We start from the raw sequence: 19,795 nt of genomic DNA, 5'->3' as shown, positions 1-19,795 counted from the left end.
AAGGAAGATTAGTCCAACTTTGAAGAAAAAGACTTCAACAAAGACTGGAAGGGAAAATATTCTAGTTGTAAAGGACAATATTAACAAAGAGAAGGGGGCAAAAGAAGATAATTATCAAAGAATGCTAAGTCTAACTTGGACGAAATATAAAACATGTGAAGGGGATGAGTAAAGAGCTGAAAATGTTCATCTAAACCCAGACTTTGAAAGACTGAATGCCAGACTAAGAAGTTTGTATGTAATTTGATAGACAAATTATTAGTGAGTTAATGAGGATTTTTGAATAAAGTAACAGCTGTGCATTAGAGAAATTAATTAAGCAGTCTATCATATGAAGGACAGACTAAAAACAAGGACTACAAGTAGAAAAGATCAAAAGTAAATTACAAGAGACCAAGGAAGGTAACCAGTAAATACTGGAAACAAACAAACAAAAAAGGGCAAGTTAAGATGGTGTTTGATTAGATGTGAGGGTAAAGAGTGAAATAGTCAAAGTTGAAGATCCCATTAGAAGTCAGAAGTAGCAATAGATTTAGGTCAAATAGTTCAAGTTTAGTCTTGGAAATGCAGAAATGCTGACATGACAAAAGATGGCCAATAGACAATTTGAAACATGAGATTCAAGTCTAGAAAATCACAGAACAGATCTAGGCTGACGTTAGCAATAATTTCCTTGAATACTACTACTGTCTCATATTTAGAAGTTATATGCTCAAATGATAATTGAAACAATAAAAGTACAAGAAACATCAAGGAAAAGATGGCCAAGAACAGTTTGAAAAAAGTATCCATACTTTATCAGTATATAATGGAAACTTTTAAAGGGAAGAAAAAAGGTATAACCTGAAAAATAACATTAATTATATTTCTCACCCAAGTTTTATACAAACCAGAGTTTTTTTTGGAAGGGGATGGATAGGATGTTTTGGAAAAGTACCACATTCAAATCAGTGTATTAACACTCCAATTATCTATTTCCACAATACTATCTTATTATAAAGCAAAAAAGACACCTCTAGGTCATAGGAATAAAAAGAGATTGAACAGAATGAATTCTAGTTTTCCAACATTTCACTTTATAAATTTCATAATTGTGAGCTTTCAAAATTTAACTAACCAATTCAGAGGCTAATGCAAAAAAGGCTAACTCAATAATATTAAAAACAGATTATAACTATTCCTTCAAAAAAGCTAATTATTTAATTTTAAACTACAGTAAAACCAACTTACATGCATCAAAGATAACCACTAGAGTGGATAACAATCAATTATCATGACTTTATTCTCTCTTATCTCTTTAAAATCAAATTATATCCCTGAAAAAAATTGAATCAACAAGTCTTTCCAATAAGCTCAGATCTGCCCTTTCATGACACTCCCATAGATGTTCAGGGGGAACAAAATGCTGCCACATGCATCTGAGAATGGAATTTGGCCCAAAAATGATACCTGTTTACTATGACTATGATTTAGATGTTGAATCAGGACAAAAGCAAAAGTTGTTGGATTCTTAGATCTATTCTTAATTAGTTAGGTAACCGCAAACCTGGTACTTGACTGAATTTAGATTTTTCCATACAAACTGAGTAATTCTGTCATTTCCAGATTCAGCTGGAAAAAACTGGAAAAAACTTTATTTTCGCTTTTGTCCTTTCTTCTGAGATTCAGACTACACAAATTTGGCTTACTCACAGGTCACCTTTGAGAGTTTCACTGTCATTTCAAAATTTCCAAAATCAAACTTTATTTTCCCATAAAACCACTTCATAAAATAAAAGAATTTCAAAAGTTGCAACAGATTTGAACAGATAACTAGAATGAGAGATCAAAAAGCTATGTTCCATGGACCAAATCCAGTCCCCTGGCTGTTTTTGTACAAATTTTACATTTTAAATAAAGTTTATAAGCACACTCAATTGTTAACAATTTTAGCCAACAGACTATCTATGATTGTTTTCACATTTCACACTATAGCAGTAGAAGTTGATAAGATCATATGTTTTAACACTCTCATTGCTTTGCACTGATGCTCAGCTCATTACAAATTGCAGTAATGCAATTACTTTCAAGTATATGGTATTTCAAATATTACGAGAATCTCTGTACAACAACATTCTTTTAATTGCCAGTGCATACCCATCCCATCAAAACAAAACCAAGCAAAAAATCAAAATTAAAAAAGGAGATTTTAAAAAGTTTTGTTACAATTTTGGGGGGTCAAAACTAAAATTCTTCTGCTAAAGACCCATTCTTAGCCACTATTATTAAGCACAGAATAGCTTTGGAAATTAGCTTTTGCATCAGACATGATATTTCTTTTAAAATTCAAAGTAAGATTAGAAGGCAAAGTATCATTTATATTTATAATGTGGTAAAGGTAATTTGACAACTCACAATTGAATCACAAATAATATCATTTGTACACTTCCTGTGCTGTCAAGAAAAGAAGTGAGATACACCTTATCTATTCTCCAAGCTCAAACTATGATTCTTCTAGAAGCATTCCAGGCCTTGATGCAAAAATGCATAAGAAATTTCCATCTTTCAAAACCCATTTACCTGTGCAATTAAGTAGTTTCTACTTGACCTTCTAATGGAAATGATTAATAGTAATGCAATAACACCATAAAAGATAAATATCCAGAGAAGAAATCTACAAGAATTTTATAAATGCATCCTAAGCAATTAATATGTGTTATTAAAAGCACAGGCTTGTGGACTGACAACAGTTTTCTGAAATATTTATCTGTGTGAAAAGACATTTTCAATGATGATATACATAAAGCCTCATTATAGATTAGCATTAAGATTTGCAATCGATTTTTATGAAAAGAAACACTAAATTTAAAAGCCAATTAAGAGTTAACCCTCCAAAAGAATTCTATTCTTCTCATTAGTAGATCTCTATTACAATATCACATTTTGAATTTTATCAAAAAAAAAATTCTGGAAATGTGTTTTTTCTCTTTTATATAAATATTCTCCATTGTTGCTTCAGCCTATAACTCTTACAACTTTTACCCATTGTTTCTAATTCTGCCCCCCAGGAACCAAGCCTAATCTCTATTCCACATTCTAAACATTTCAAATTCTTGAACAAGCTATCTGGTCTTTCCAGCTCTTCTCTCTAAATTAAATATCCCCATCCAAATTCCTCTAAATAATTCTCTCTTTAATAAGGCATGATATATACCCAGCCTCTTCTATTTTTTTTTCTGTAAAGCTGAAAAATTCAATAGATTCCTAAATTGGGAAATAAATTTCCTAAACCCAAAGAAAATGTAATGAAGTTTGGTGTCTATTACCATATTGCACAGAATCCACATCCATATCTACTCAGAACTGACAGCTATACTTCATCACACAAGCACTAATAAAAATAACTAGTATAAGTCAGCTAGACTGTGCCGTTGATAGAGTGCTGGCCCTTAAGTCACAAGGACCCTACCTCAAATCTGACCTCAGACACTTTAATACTTCCTACCTGTATGACCCAGGGCAAGTCATTTAACTCCAATTGCCTCAGGTGAGGGGAAAAAAAACCAATTTGTATCTATAGAGTATTTTTTTTTTAATTAAAGCTTTTTATTTTTCCAAACATCATTCAGCATCAACCCTTGCAAAACCCTTTGTTCCAATTTCCCCCTCTTTCCCCATGCCCTTAGATGGCAAGTAGTCCAATATATGTTAAACATGGTAAAAAATATATGTCCAATATATGTTTATACAGTACTTTTAAAGTCTTTTTATTTAAACTCATCTAACTTGATATTCACAACAATCTTGATAGGTGCTACAATTATATTTATTATTGTTTTGCTGAGGCAACTGGGATTAAGTGACTTGCCCAGGGTCATACAGCTAGGAAGTGTGAAGTGGGAAGTGTTAAGTGTCTGAGGCCATATTTGAACTCAGGTCCTCCTGACTTCAGAGTTGGTGTTCTATGCACTTGCTACCTAGCTGGCCTTATAATATTTGTAAAGCACTTAGCACAGTGCTTGCACATACTAGTAGGAATTTTAAAAATTCTAGTTATTGTTGTTGCTGAATAGTTTCAAATCATGCTTTCTACATTTCCTAGCTATGACATTGGTCACTTGGCATCATAGTCTCAGTTTCCTCATCAATAAATTGCAATAATATCCACAGTACCTCACAAGAAGAAAGCACTTTAAACACCTTATATATAAATGTGAATAATAACAAAAATTATAATATCCTAGTTCTGTTAAGTTTTTCTTTGTATCAAGCTTTAATTAATCTCTATAATATCATTCTCACAAGAATGGAAAAATACTGTTCTTACTTTTCTTTGAGATCAAAGGAAAAAAAACTAATACCTCTTCCATACAATGGTCCATAAAATAATTAAGAGACAGCAAATATGTGACCCTTAAATCTTTTCTACTAAAGGTAATAACCCCAGTTCCTTCAACCACTCCTCATGCAATATATTTTCACTTGTTATTTTGATCAGCCTCCTCTGGAAGCACTCCAATTTGCAAACATTCTTCGCAAAATATGTGCCCCAAACTCAGCACAATACTCAAGATTTGGTCTGTAAGGGTACAACAGGACTTCATAAAACATTATTTTTCACTTCTTTAATATATGTATTATTAACAAATGTAAATTGCTGTTTTCTGGGGTTTCCCTCTGTGAATATCTCAAATTTATTCTTTCTATAGCTGATTCTCTAGCCATTTGTCTCCAGGTTTAAAACTGAAACTCCTTTGCCTGGCATTCAAAGGCACCACAATATGGCACCATCCTACCTTTCCAGTCTTATCTCATTCTTCTTTAATACTTAACTCTAAACTTTTTAATACTCAATTAAAGTCTTTTTCCCATTAATTTTCCTGTCTCCATATCTCTGCTTAATCTGTTCCTTATTCCTAGAAACCCTTCCCTTCCTTTCTTTGACCCAATCAATCCTTGACAACCCAACTCAAATACTATCTCATCTATGGAACCTTCCATGATTTCCAATATCAATATCAATCAACATTGTTTTGTATATAGTTGTCTGCATATTGTCTCCTCCATTAAACTGTGAGACTATATTGCTTTCTTTTTATCCCCCAAGTCTAAGCACACAGTGCCTGGCACACAAAAAACACTTAATAAATGCTCACTGACTTGACTATGAACTGAGTCCCTTTACTGAATATGACCAAAAAAAGTAGACTCATCTCTTAGCTAAATCTCACCCTCCCAACTAAAGACTTATTTACTTATTTAATTATAATTAGTGAATTATAATATACATGAAGATTATGATTATGATGAAAGTATAAAACTATAATTCCAAGGTATGTCATTCTGTAGGGAAGAGTGGTGAGGAGTGTGGCTTAATGAAAGCTGACATTTTATACCTATTGCATTCCTTCCATTTCCAAAAGCAGATATAATTCTTCAGTTTTCCATTCTCAACTTGGCAATCTAGCATTATAATAAGTATAACAAGCCAATTAAAGCAAGAATTAAGCATGTTAAATCCTGATTATAAAAGAATTCACCAACAAAAGATGAGTGGGAAGAAAATACAACTTATGAACAATTGGTCAGCACAGTTTGAATGAATTTGCTATGTAAAAATATTAGTGGAAATACTAGTTATCATTTTGTTATATTTTAAGATTAATGCTTTATTGAAGGTTCTAGAGAATTTTAACAATTAGCCTAGATTCAATAATCTAAATGAAATTAGTCTCATGTGTCTAAAAGGATACACCTATTAGAAAAAACAAATAGAAGTATTGACAACATTGCAATAGTCCAAATTTTAAAAGTACATAAATTAAATTATTTAATATAATTATGAATTTATTAACTACCAAATTCCTGAATTCCATTGGAATTACTCACACACGCAAAAACACATGCAAAAACACACACACACACACACACACACACTCTCTAGAGAAAGACATCCCAAACTTATGAAAATTTGGAAAAGTCATGCCAATTCAGAAATAATTTCCTGCTATTATTAACAATGCCTTCCAGTCACTGCTAGAATTATTTTTTTTCCCAACCTTGTTAGAGCCATGGTCTCTTTCCTCTTGTAATAATTATGTTCCTTTTAAAGGAACTACTTTAAGCATAAGGCTAGTCCTTGACTCCTCTCTTTTTTTATAGCCTAGTATCCAAAAGGAATATGATACTAAAAGTCTCCTTGATCAGGAAATAACAGATCAATTTCCTGACAAAGACTCCTTTGACACAGTAAATCTTAAGAATGCAATCTCTGCAATGGATTGAGGACTAATGGAACATCTGACACAGAACATCTGACACACCTTTAACTCCTACAAATACTCCAGGAATTTTGATTGGTGACAAACACATCTCCCTGAGAAAGATTATGCAGCAATGTTTTCAAATGTTTAGGAATAAAGTGGAACTAGTTTAATATGTGTCAGGCTAGGCACTGGGAACAGAATAACAACAACAGAATAATATTACAACAATAACAAGGGTCCATAGATATTGTTCATCTAGTACAACCCATTCTCTCATAGATGAGTAAGCTGAGGTCTAGAGAAGCTAAGTAGCTTGACAGGTAGGAAGTTGAAACCAGCTCCTCTGACTCCAAATCTAGTTTTCTTTCCCCTGCATCACGCTTCTTCAAAAGAGGAATATCAATTTAAATAATATGCCGAGATAGGCTTATCAATCAATAAGCCATGTACTAGAACAGGCACTAGGGACCAAGGAAGGTAGGGACCTAGTGTAAGAGGAAGTACCCACAAGGAACTTACATTCTATCAAGGGATGGCTAAACAAGTTGTGGTATAGGAATATAATGGAATAGTATTGTTTCGTTAAGAAAAAATGAATGATAAATACATGGATAAACATGTGTAGTGATGCAAAATGAAGTAATACGCACAGTCAAGAAAATAATATACTCAATGATTTCAAAATGTAAATGGAAAGATCCACAAAAAATCAAAAGTAAATGTTTTCAGGGCAGCTAAATGGTGCAGTAAATAGTCAGGATGACCTCAAGACTCCTTAGCTGTGTGACCCTGGACAAGTCACTTAACTAGAATTTCCTTTGCCGTCCCCCCCCCCAAAAAAAGTTTTTAAATTACAAAGACCAAGTATGACCCCAAAGAAGAGATAGTAGAAGAAAATTTTTCTCTTTTCCTCCTCTATAGAGTGTAGGGAATCTACATATAGAATACCATATATATCTGCCTTTTCAATATGTTAATTTTGCCGAACTTTAAAAATTATTTTAAGAAGTGGATCTTTAATAAAAAGCATAGTTCAAGAGGAAGGTAATTTTAAACAATAGATATTCAAAAACTGATTTTAAAAAAAATGAATACTGAGAAAAAGCCAAGCACTGGGCAATTAAGATATCTAGTAATTTTGCAGAGAGAAATTTTAGGTGACTGATAAAGTTATAAGCCAGACTACCAAATAAATAAAAGAAAAGGAAACAGAAGCAACAATAGAATTTGGCTATAAAAGGGAGGAGAGATACAGACAGCTCCTTGAGGAAATGGCCAATTTAAATGAAAGTTTTTAATATTAGAAGAATGTTACAAGCAGCAAGGAAGGAACTCATATCTAAGAGGTAGACAAGTTTGAAGAGAGAGAGGTGACTGCAGGGAACCCAAAAAGAGAAACGATTAAGGATATAAGTAGAAGGGGTGTCCTTAGTAAAAGGGGTACTTTTTCTTTTATTCCAATCTCTAATGAAAAGGTTAAGGGATGATTTTGAGATGTAAAGTGGAAAAAGGGAGCCTATTTATACTCGTTTTATCAAATGATAGGTGAAATTCTTTACTAAGAAATGGGGAACTGGGAAATAGTGAAAGGTAGAGAGTTTAAGAGGCTTCAGAAAACACTTTCAACAGACTTATTTTAATAGTGATGTTAATTATGAAAATGTTACACCACAAAAATAATTAGAAAATTATCTTTCACAACTATGACTAAGGGAAGAATACTAAACAAGGGATAGAGATAACAAGATAAAATAAATTATTTGCATTATACATATATTGAAAAACTTTTACAAATACACAAAATCAATTCCACTAGGATAAAGTGAGAAACTATAATTTGCATCAAATACTTGATTGGGATCTGATATTTAAGACATAAAGGGAAGAAACAATATAATACCAAGGACTACTAGCATTGAACACAAAGAAGTTCCCAAGAATGTCTACGAACTATTGAAAAATTACTTTAAGAGAAAAATGCAAAAAATAACTTGGTTTTACTTCATATACAACAAACTGACAAAAATGATAAGACTGCTGATGAAGTATAATCTAATTTAACCATTTTGGAAAGCAAATTGAAATTATGCTTTAAAAAAGTGACTAAAATGTCCATACCTTTTTTATATATTTAAGACAGTACTTTCTGTGACAGAACTGGAAATAAAATAGGTGTCCATCAAATGTGAAATGGCTAAACAAATTGTGACAAATAAATTGTTTTGTTTTGCACCAAAAATTTAATTTAAAGTAAAGCAGGTGTCATAAGACACTTACCTAATAAGATTAAAATGTAATTGAGAAATATTTAGCAAAATAAAAATATGATATAATGTTAATTAGTTTTCTAAGTCAACATATGATCACTAGAATACTTCTATTTAAGTTTGACCGTTAATAAGGAAGTCCCCATGAGGTTATCTCTGCCAGTCAAGACCAACATTTGCTCTGTAATGTACAAACTTAAGAGAGTTGCCTAAGATTAAAAGGTTCCATGATTTAATCCAGGTATGTACCAATTCTCCATCCACTATGCTAAACAGCCCATATATATCAAAGGCAGGAACTGAAACAAGTATTTCTGATTCAAAGACCAGCTACTCACCATAATCAAGTTTCAACTACTTCCATTACATTCCTATTATCTCATACAGTAATCTGAAAGTCACCCCATCTTAATGAACCATAATGTACAATAAATAAGCATGGGAACATTTATGAACTAATAGTAAAATAAGCAAAATTAGGAAAATAATATACACAATGAAATAGCAATATAAAAGGAAAGAATAAGAAAACTAAACAAAACTGCATCTTCCTCCTTTCTTTGGTCAGAATCTAAAGTCGAGAAAACCCTATTGTCTTAAACTTTATTGATGTTAGGTCTACTAAACTGTTTTTGAAATAAACAGTTTTTTAAATAAAGAGATGGCTTACTGGGTAGAGGAAGGATAGATATGTAATGTGATGTAAAAACTGAAACTGTCTGTAAACTTCAGATAATTTTTTCTAAAACCGGAAGGGGAAGCAAATAAAGTGATGGTTTGGTAAAAGTACTTAACAAGAAAGCACTGGACACTGAAATCAGATATTTAAGACCAATAAAATATCTGGAGAGACAATAACTATGTAAGATCCAATGGAGGAAATTCTGAATTCTTAAACACTGAATTAGAACACCTGTAGAAATGTTAAGATCTATGTGAAGCTGAGCTAGATAATACAGGTCATGGGAGCTGAAGGAGTTGAAGGGAATATTAACAAATATACTGAAATCCCCTAGACAAGACAAGGGTTGGGGGTAAGATTATGAGCTGGCCTGAAGGCTGATATTCACAACCACAATCAGGTTAAAGTGACAAATCTGGAAGGAATGGTTCTTAAAAGAAGACAAAGTGCTACATAAAAGAAGCAGGAAAGATTTAGAAGTAATAATGGTAAGCAAGAAGGATGCTTTCTCCTTCTCCTGATCCAGTGTCTTGGACAGAGAGTAAATGAGGAGAAGGGAGAAAATTAAAAAGATGTATCCATTGCTAGAGGGGGCAAATATAGATGCTGTAGGTCTTTTGGACCTGACAGTCTTCATGAATACCAAAAGATGAAAAAGACATGAGAGAAAAAAAAAACAACAACTCAGAAAGAGTGTTACTTATAGAACAAGGAGGTTCCAGAGAACTTAGTGGAAGACATAGTGAGCAGAGCTGGACTGGAACTTTTAGGAAGGATAGGGCTGAAGTAGATGGTGAAAAAAGAATAGGATAAAGTAGCAAGTAACAGAAGAGGATTTTGCTAGAGATTCTATATCACAAAGATTAGGAGAGGAGATGAACACAGCACCTTATGAATGGGGAGTTCATCCCCAGAAGAGAACATGGACCTAGTGTTACCAACTCTTCCTGAAGGTGAAGTCCTGATAGCAAAAAACAAAGGGGAAAAGCATAGAAAAAGTACAAATCTAAGATCTTATGAATAAGTATAACAACTCTAGGAGCACAATTCCTTTAAAAAAAAATATATTGAAACAAGTATAGATTTACTATACATTTAAATTCCAATTTCTTAGAATTTCTACTGCAAAATGTTTTAACATCATTTATCAAGTGGAAAATACACCTCAATTTGTTACAAATTATAACTAATATTTCCATGTTAAATAGTTAATACTGTATAATAAATGCAACTAACTCCCATATACTGCAGGCTCCTATTCAATGTTAATATTTTCTTATTTTTCTACATAGCATTTAAGAGTCAAGCCTTACTGCACTAAGAAATCAAATGTCAAAGAATCAATGGTCCACTAAATGGCAAATGGATTCCCCCTCCCCCAACCCTGAAAAGCCTTTCCCCATCTTTATAATTGATGGATGCCTACATTTTTCTTAACAATGTGATTCTAGTCAGCCCCTTAACCTCTCAGTGGCCTCAGAAAACCTCTAAGACTATATGTAGCATTTGCTTGGTATAAATTTGCCTTGGTAGATGTCCCCATTAAAAAAAAAAAATTGAAAACAGAGACTAGCTATACTTTTCATAATGGAATGGAGAGATACAAAGACGACTTATTTCTGTGATGCATATGCTTTCATTTAAAACATTATAATAATGTAAAAATATCTCCTATCATGTAAATAGAGATTACATACTTCATGAGTTACCTATAGTCAATATTTAATTAAAAAGTGGGATATCTCATGTGTCCAAGTGACAAAAAAAAAGACTGTGTGATGTTTATCTACCAACTAATCAACTAATCTAACTAATTTGCTTGGTTTCAGGCCCTCTTAAAAAGTAAAATACAATTCTGTCTCATCTTATTCCATTTCTAAAATTACCAAAAGAAACTAACTCCAGAGTTGCTCCTGGACTTCAACAGAAAGTAGCTAAACTACATCAACTAGTCCTATTCAAGAAATCTAAGTAAAGACTATATTTTGGAGAGAGGCAATATCGTATAATGAATAGAGATTTCTGCCTCAAAACCAGAAGGCCTTAAATTCAAGTCCCATTTCTGATACATTTTGGCACTGTGACCCTGGAAAAATCATTTAACTTCTCAGTACTATAGGCAACTCTCTAAAACTTAAGTTTCAGAGCAGCTACTAACAAGCACTGGAAATTTCCTCATCAAAAAGTTTTTTATACTAATGAAATTACAGGATCATTTCTATTTTTATAAATAATTGTGTATGCAGTGCATTGCAAAACCACGAATAAAAGATTTTAGACTAGTTGTGATAAGAGGCAATGTGGCACAGATAATTGAATTACTGAACATTATTCCAAATATCTAAGGAAATTAGAAAGCATGAAAAAAAATGCATATAAGCACAATGGACTATTACACATGCTTGTTCATTCTGGTCAGACCTAATTTTTATAATGCAAAAAGCAAATATCATGACTAGAGCTATGTGGTGGATAGTAATTTTTAAAACTGTGCCTACTGAGCCCACTTAACTAGTGGTAACACATCCATGACATGAACCTTTATTTTCTAAACATCAAAAAGTAACAAATTGTCACAAAAACTTAAGAAAAAACAGAGACACAGTCCAAGAAGTTATGCCAATCCCACTAGATGGCACTAGCAGAGGGAAATAACTAATTTTTGAAAATGCAAATAAAATCTTTCAGGCCTTTTGCAAAATTGAAATCTGTCATAGGTATCTCAAAAGCATTATTATGAATATTCTGAACTGGGGCCCAGTAATTGAATTCAAGATAGGGAACAAACTTTCCCAAAAAGGTATCCTCTTCACTCCCAATTGCTTCTTTTATCTCAAATAAAGGCATGTAAGAATTATGCTAACTTATTAATGACAGGTAAAATAAATTCAAAATCACCACAAAATGCAAGTGTCATTCTCAATTCTATTTATGATATAATTTACTGAATTTTCTTTCACAGGTTCCCTGACACCACAAACCCTTTTACCTGCGACATCATTCCTTTCAATCACATAGTTTTCTTATTTGGAAATAATAGGTTTTTTTTCCCTTTACACAGATAACCAAAGCAGAACTTCCCATTACGCAGTCAGAAGCCTACAACTACATTAAGATTTCCTGTCACTAGCTAAACTTTGCCATAATCTTAATTAAAGCACTGAAACTGTCATTCCTCCTCCATCTCCTCCCTCACACTCCCTCATACACATAAGATACAGCCATTTTCAGTGTTAATTCAAACAGTGAGGGAAAGATCATGGAATCTAAAATTGAATAGGCTCTCAAACATCACAAAGTCATAGCCTAATACATTAGAACTGGAAGAGATTTTAAAGGCTATCTAATCTAACCTCTTTTTAACCTCTATCTAACCAACCATTTTACAGAGGAGGAAACTGAGGCCCAGAAAAGTTAAGCAATTTGCCAAGATCAAAAATGCAGTATAAAATAGTGAAGAATAACAACAGTTCTCATTTATACACTGCTTTAAAATTTACAAAATGGTTACAAACCATTTTACACATATTTTCTAATTTGATGCCTCAAAGATAAATGTATGTACTTTTAATATACCTATACATTACAGACACTATTTATACATAGACATTATTTCATAGTTCTCTCACAAATATACAATTTAATATTCACTATTAACAAATAGTCTATCCTTCCCTATTTCTTCAGAATAAGCAATAAACTGGGAAAACATTTTTACAGTCAAAGGTTTTGATAAAGGCCTCATTTCCAAAATATATACAGAATTGACTCTAATTTATAAGAAATCAAGCCATTCTCCAATTGATAAATGGTCAAAGGATATGAACAGACAATTCTCAGACGAAGAAATTGAAACTATTTCTAGCCATATGAAAAGATGCTCCAAGTCATTATTAATCAGAGAAAGGCAAATTAAGATAACTCTGAGATACTATTACACACCTATCAGATTGGCTAGAATGATGGGGAAAGATAATGCAGTATATGATGGAGGGGATGTGGGAAAACAGAGACACTAATACATTGTTGGTGGAATTGTGAATACATCCAGCCATTCTGGAGAGCAATTTGGAACTATGCTCAAAAAGTTATCAAACTGTGCATACCCTTTGACCCAGCAGTGTTTCTACTGGGCTTATATCCCAAAGAGATCTTAAAGAAGGGAAAGGGACCTGTATGCACAAGAATGTTTGTGGCAGGTCTCTTTGTAGTGGCCAGAAACTGGAAACTGAACGGATGCCCATCAATTGGAGAATGGCTGTAAATTGTGGTATATGAATATTATGGAATATTATTGTTCGGTAAGAAATGACCAGCAGGACTATTTCAGAAAGTCCTGGAGAGACTTACATGAACTGATACTGAGTGAAATGAACAGGACCAGGAGATCATTATATACCTATTTCTTCAGAATAGAATTTGTAGTTTTCTATCATACAGTATTCCAATCTTCTCATTTTAAAGACACAAAGAAATTAAATGACTTATAAAATGTTGCACTGGTAATATGCAATGCAGCTAAGAATGACTAAATGAATGAAAATGCACTTACTATGGGGCAGACACAATGTTTAATAAGCCTGAAGAAGTAAATACAAAAAAAAGATTCTCAAACAGCAAGGAGCTCACATTCTAGTATGACACCACCACATACCTAGATAAGTGGTAGCCAGAGAAGAGCATTTTGATCTGGATTGGTATATTCAACTATAAAACACTTAAAATTCTTTCCAAAAGCAAAACCAATCTAAATACTCAAAACTCCAAATCAAAGTTCTTTCTACAATATCATATTTCTTATAATACCCACCAATGATAACAAAGTCCAATGAATTTAAACCCCAAACAACTTGGCCATAAACTTATATCATATAATATCTAAAAACCTTATTTTACATGAAATCATTAAAGCAAGATATTAGACATACATAGCTTTCTAAATCAAATTATTTGAATATTCAAATAAATCAAAGTATAATTTTTTTTTCCCAACAGAAAAATCTCTCACGGAATATCTTAGCTGAAGTTGCAGGAAACACTTTAATTACATTTACTCTCAACAATCAGCACATACAACTTGATAATTCAATGTTCAAATATATACAGCTTCTCCAGAATGTTACCCACTTCCTCCCCACCCCCAATTTTTTTTTAAAATTACAGCTTTTTATTGATAGAATATATACATGGGTAATTCCCCAAGAAATTTTTAAAGTAGATTTAAATGCCTAAATCTTTAAAAGAAAACAAAAGCTACAAAACTTGCACTAAGATTATCAAACCAAATCATTTACTACCAACAAGCAAACTTGTGAACAGATATTCATATACATAGATGCATAACAAAGTATGGCGTTGCATTTTAAAGAATACCTTCTATCTTAATAAGAATCTACAAACAAAGCTTAATTTTAAATAGGTTTGTTTTGTTCAATCAATTCACCAACCAGTTATGATACACATCCAATGACTGAAGTCCTTGGTACCACCTCTTAAGCAAAAGTTATCTATTAAAGCAAAGAATACTTTACCACATGATGATGCACATCTGACCAATTTTTAAAAATCCAATCCACACTTCTTGAACCCAAGTCATTTGGAAATTTAGACTGGTAATGGCCTTTAAACTTATGAAAATATAATTACTCAAAATAACACATCTACCAGGCTTTATTCTCATTCCAGCCTCTAAAATTTCCTCTAAAGAAAATCAAACCATGAGTGAAAAGGAAGACTGGATGGGTAACTAGGTAAGTATTGTAGAATGAGGATTTTGCAGATTTATGCTCAGCAAAATCTCAATTTTATTATCCAAGTATGCAAGAAGCCGCAAACTAGAAAGTTTAAGAACTACTTTTAGTAATTTAAGAATGTACTATGATACTACTATGTAATTCATATTTTACTCAAAGAAAACAGATATGCGTGACATACATGAAGTCAAACCTGATAACAGGTGTGTGTATTATGAAAAAGAAAATCAATGAGGCGGAAAAAAAAATTAACTGACTTACAAAAAGTATGTCAATGATTAGCAGAGACAGAATTAACCAAGAATATGGTCCAAATCAATTAACTTAACTGGTTGGACAATTCTGACTCACACATATCTACATACATATATAAAATCAGTTTAACTTAAGACAAGAAATGCATCAATTTCATCACTTTTACTCACCTTACTAACTCCAACTCCGGTGAACCTGGCTTCTAACAGTTCTTGCCTCCTTGGGTCCAAGCTATGCAATTCTTCCATCATTTCTAGTGGAAAGGAGGAAAAAAAAAAGATGTGAGAACATGAAAACTTTAAAATGGAAAAAACAATTTTTATGTCTGATGAAATTTAAGAGTGACTATCATTGAATGGTCAAAGTGAATCTTCCTCCTCAAAGTATGCATTAAGCAATAAATTTTATTATACTACAAAGAAAATAAAATGGTATTTATAAAGTCATCTTTTATAACTTTGAGAACATTTTATTCACCCATAAATCTGAGAAATTTTAGCTGTTAAAATACAAATCTCAATCCTTTTATATAATTCTCTTTTGTTGTGAAAAAACAGACAAAAAAGGTATATAGGAAATAAGGGTTTGCTCTCCCCTCCTATGAATCATTGATGACAATGTCATAAGACTATAGAATGAATCAGAAGCCACAACTCTAAATAATACTATGATTTCTCTGAAAGTCCCAGGAGAAAAGGCCTCACTTATTTTTAATGTAATGGGGCACTGATGGTAAAGTGAAAGTAGAGTATACATATCTATACACAAAACCATCCTTTTTCTAATTCTCTCCCTTGTTTTTTGACCACTCCCTGCAGCACTATTTCCCTAGACCCTACACATCTGTCTTAGCACTCCTTCCAAACAGGGAGGGGCAAGAGTACACCATTTTTAAAACTGCTCTATTACTAAATAACATACAAGCTACTTTCAGCAAACCTGTTCATTTATATTCAAGGACTAATCCCTGCAAATAAGAACCATAGGAAAGCCCTGACAAAAAAATCTGAAGAGAGAAAAGAGATGTACCACTATTACAAATGACACTTTCAAACACCCAGTTTAACCAATTAGTAGGATGCAAATCGGTGAGGGGGTGCAAAGAGGAAGGGTGATAGGATGATTTTAAAGTTCACTAGCCCCATGATTCAAACCTCTCCTTGGCAAGTTAATATGCCCACAATTTCCAGTAACAATCAATATATACACCCTTCCAGTTTCATTTCCCTTCCCTTGCTGAATTAAGGGTTTAGGGCCCTAAGAGAAAAAAATGGTAGAGAAATTAAAGTTTCACCGAACCTCCCCCCATTCCCATCACACACACACACACACACACACACACACACACACACACACTCTTTCTCTCTCTCTCTCTCTCTCTTAAGTGTAGCGGAATTTTCCTGGAGGGGAGGGCCATAAATACCACAAAAGATTGAGCTCCCCTCAATTAACCGGCCTTCCTCGAAGTCTCGTCCTTCCCATTAACCGAGACGGGTTTCGTCAAGCTGCATCCTTCTCTCAAACCACGAGATCCATCGGACCTTTTCTAACTCCCATCCCCAGCCCAGGCCTAGAAAATAACGCCTCGGCGGTTGCTACGTTTAATGTCTCCACACATTTAAAAAAAAAAGGGGGGGGTGGTGTTAGTCCCTCTCCAGTCCTCGGTCCGTGTGAGCCCCGGGGCTGGGCCAGGGACCTAGCCGCTCGCCCTCCTGACTGCCCGGGGCCTCGTAGCGCAGCCGCCGGCTGGGGCCTGCTCTTAGAGCTCTCCACCAAGCCGCCTGCAAACTTTCCCCAACTTCGGCCCCACCTGTCAGGCAAGGCAGGGCAGGGCAGAAGGCCGAGCAGGCAAGAGGCTGGGCCCCCGGGGTCGAGATGCGCTCCTCCGTCTGGTGATGCCGAGGCTCTCCCGACAGCTCCCACCCGGGGCCGCTGCGGGGCCTTGGCCCGGGAAGCGTCGGGCCCAGATCCCGGATCCATGTGCACCGGAGGGGGAGGGGGGCGCCGGGGCGCTGGGGACGGTTACGAGAGCCCCGGGCCCGCCCGGCCCAGCCTCGGCCTCAACTCGGGCCCCGGCCCCGGCCCGGCGCCTGCCCCCGCCCCGGGCTTGGCTCGGCCGCGCTCTCACCTGCCGCCGCCGCTGCCGCCGCCGCTCCTCCCTGGAGGGGCCCCGACCCAACCCGACCCGGCTCCGGGCCGCTCCGCTCTTCCCCTGGGCAGGCCCGGGGCGGAGCCGGGGCCTCTCCTGAGCGCCGCAACCCCCCGCCCCGGGCAGCCGCCGCCGGCGCCGGGCTCCACGCGAGGGCGGGCGGGCGGGGGAGGGAAAGAGGGAGGGAGGGAGGGAAACAGGGAGGGGGAGGGGGCGGGGAGGCCGCAGATCCCCGGGCTCGCGTATCGAGCCGGCCGCCCGAAGGGGGCTGGGGCCGGGGAGGCCGTGGGGGGCCGCGGAACCGGCCTCCTGGCGCCGGACAAAGGCCAGGGAAGGCGCGGGGGGTGGGGGGTGGGGGTGCCGGGCCCGAAGGTGGGGCGGGGGGGGAAGCCCGGGTGAGGCGACTCCGGGAAAGGGGGGGGCTGGGCTGAGGAGGGTCGGAACCGCAGATGCCTGGGACCCGCCTCCGGCCCCTTAATCCGGATCGGTTCGGTCCGGATTAGTAGTGATAGGTGTAAACACACTAGTGAAACCGCGTGTTCCCTCGCGAGATTTGCACGGCGGAGAGGCGGGGGTGGGGGGTGGGGGGGAAGACAGTAGTGGTGCCGGTGGTGGTAGTGTTGGTGGTGGTTGTGGAAGAAGGGGGGTGGGGGGGTGACAGAGCCGCCGGTGGGGGAGGGGGAGGGATGAGGGTGGGGGAGGGGACGTCCCGCTGCCCGGACCGCGCCTCAGCCAATCAGCAGTCAGGCTGGGCCGGCGGGCAGGGGTTAACACGGCGCCCCGGCGGAGGAGGCCATAGTGGCCGCTGCCTCGCACAGCAGTTGCAAGAGAGAGGTGGGCTAGCCAGCTTGCGTACTGGCTGGCGGACTGGCGGCCTCTTGCCCAGTCGGGAAGCCGGGACTGGACCCTGGAGCGCGCCCTCTGGCCGCTGTGGCTACTGCTTCCCAGGAAGGAGTCTCTGGAGGGGGTCTTCGGCGCCTGCCCTCCCCACGAAGTCTTTGTGTCACCGGCAAATGCCTCCTCGCACGCGCTGCTGGAGAATGATTGGCGGGGGAGGGGAGTAGGGGGGAAGCATGCTACCCCTCCTCCCCATCCCGGGGGTCCAGCGGGCTGTCTCCTGGAATCCCCGGGCTCCGCAGGTTCTAATCCCAAGGGGACGAGAGCTGCTTCGCTGAGGAATGGGTTCTAGAGTGACGGTCTTTAGACTGGGAGGGGGGAGGTTTGGAGTTTGGGAATATCTCCCAACCCTCCCCACCCAGGTAATTGGATTTTTTTTTTCATTTTTATTACTATTATCGAGTCTGGCCTGCCCGTACTCACGAGTCTGCCACCCACCGCCAGCCCCGAGCTGAGCCTCCCTCTTCTCCCCTTCTTGCGACCCTTTTTTCTGTTTTGAAAGTTGGCAACCATTAATTCCACGTGGAACGGTGTCTGAGCGAGCCCACTTGAGGGACAAAAGGTTCCCTGGGGTCCAAACGCGCCCCCATACCCACAATTATGCAGCCGTCTGAAAGAGGCGGGGAGGAGGGATTAGGTACTGCAAAGGCTCTCCTCCCAAAGGTGCCGAGTTTACATTTCAACTCTTAGTAAAAACATTGAACTGTGAGGGCACCCTAGAGGGCCTGGGGAGAGGGGGAGGGGAATGGGATAAACAGCCCTGCCCCCATCACTGAGTAGGTTTCCCCTCCTATTGTGTAATAAGAAAGTTGAAAGGAGGAGTAGGTCTGCCGATAGTAGGCCCTACTTAAAATGGGGACTTGTGTACTGAGTGAAAATAGTAGCCATTCTTATCAACCAAGTACTGAAGAAAGAAAGGCATTCTGATCTGGCTCCCATCCAGGAGGGTTGGGAGATTAGCGTCAATAAAAAAGTTCTCTTTTTCTTTTCCTTGGAAGTTTTTTTCATCACTTTGCTAGAGTTAATTTGAGGATTACACAGTAAAATTCAGACATTCTTTGATAAATTGAAAACTTCCCTGCTTAAACTTTTGTAGAGGTGAGGGAGTTGGAGTTTTTATTTCAATCACTTATTACATTCAAATAGGCTACAGAAAGAGAAATAGAAGCAAGTTACTTATTTAACTTTTTTCTCCAACCTTCCATAATCTGGGAGTTTATTCGGGGTGGGGGGGAGAGAAGGGAGGAGGAGGGGAAGAAGGGTGGTAGTGGTGAAGAAGAAATCTTCACACTGTCAGTGAATTATTGATTTAAAATCAGGGTGACATTAAACTTAAGAGACGGTCTAGTCTAGTCCACTGACTGATATACCCTAAGTCTTTCCTGATCCCGAAAATTGTTAGTGCTCATCCTAGTCTCACAGAAATTACTTTGTATTTGTTTTTCTACATACAAGTTGTATCCTCCAGTCGAATTTAAGCTCCCTTAGGACAGGGACTGTTTCCTTTTGTTTTGTCTTTGTATCTCCACCCCCTAGAAGAACAACGC

The 19,795-nt window shown here is 37.2% G+C and overlaps 1 protein-coding gene across 2 annotated transcripts in view; it reads right to left on the bottom strand.

Moving 5' to 3' along the window:
* TLK2 (tousled like kinase 2) overlaps positions 1 to 17,437 on the bottom strand; it is a 149,662-nt gene extending 132,225 nt beyond the window's left edge. For both annotated transcript variants that reach the window (XM_051994940.1, XM_051994942.1), the window contains exons 1-2: positions 17,331 to 17,437; positions 15,373 to 15,455 (exon numbers count right to left, since the gene is read on the bottom strand). In XM_051994940.1, coding sequence (XP_051850900.1) covers positions 15,373 to 15,453 — 81 coding nt within the window. In that variant the 5' untranslated portion in view covers positions 15,454 to 15,455; positions 17,331 to 17,437. The remainder of the gene's footprint in view (positions 1 to 15,372; positions 15,456 to 17,330) is intronic.
* Positions 17,438 to 19,795: the final 2,358 nt, after the last annotated feature.

The sequence above is a fragment of the Antechinus flavipes genome, chromosome 4, assembly GCF_016432865.1.
Source record: "Antechinus flavipes isolate AdamAnt ecotype Samford, QLD, Australia chromosome 4, AdamAnt_v2, whole genome shotgun sequence".
Lineage (NCBI taxonomy): Eukaryota > Metazoa > Chordata > Mammalia > Dasyuromorphia > Dasyuridae > Antechinus > Antechinus flavipes.
This window is presented reverse-complemented; position numbering and strand designations above follow the sequence as displayed.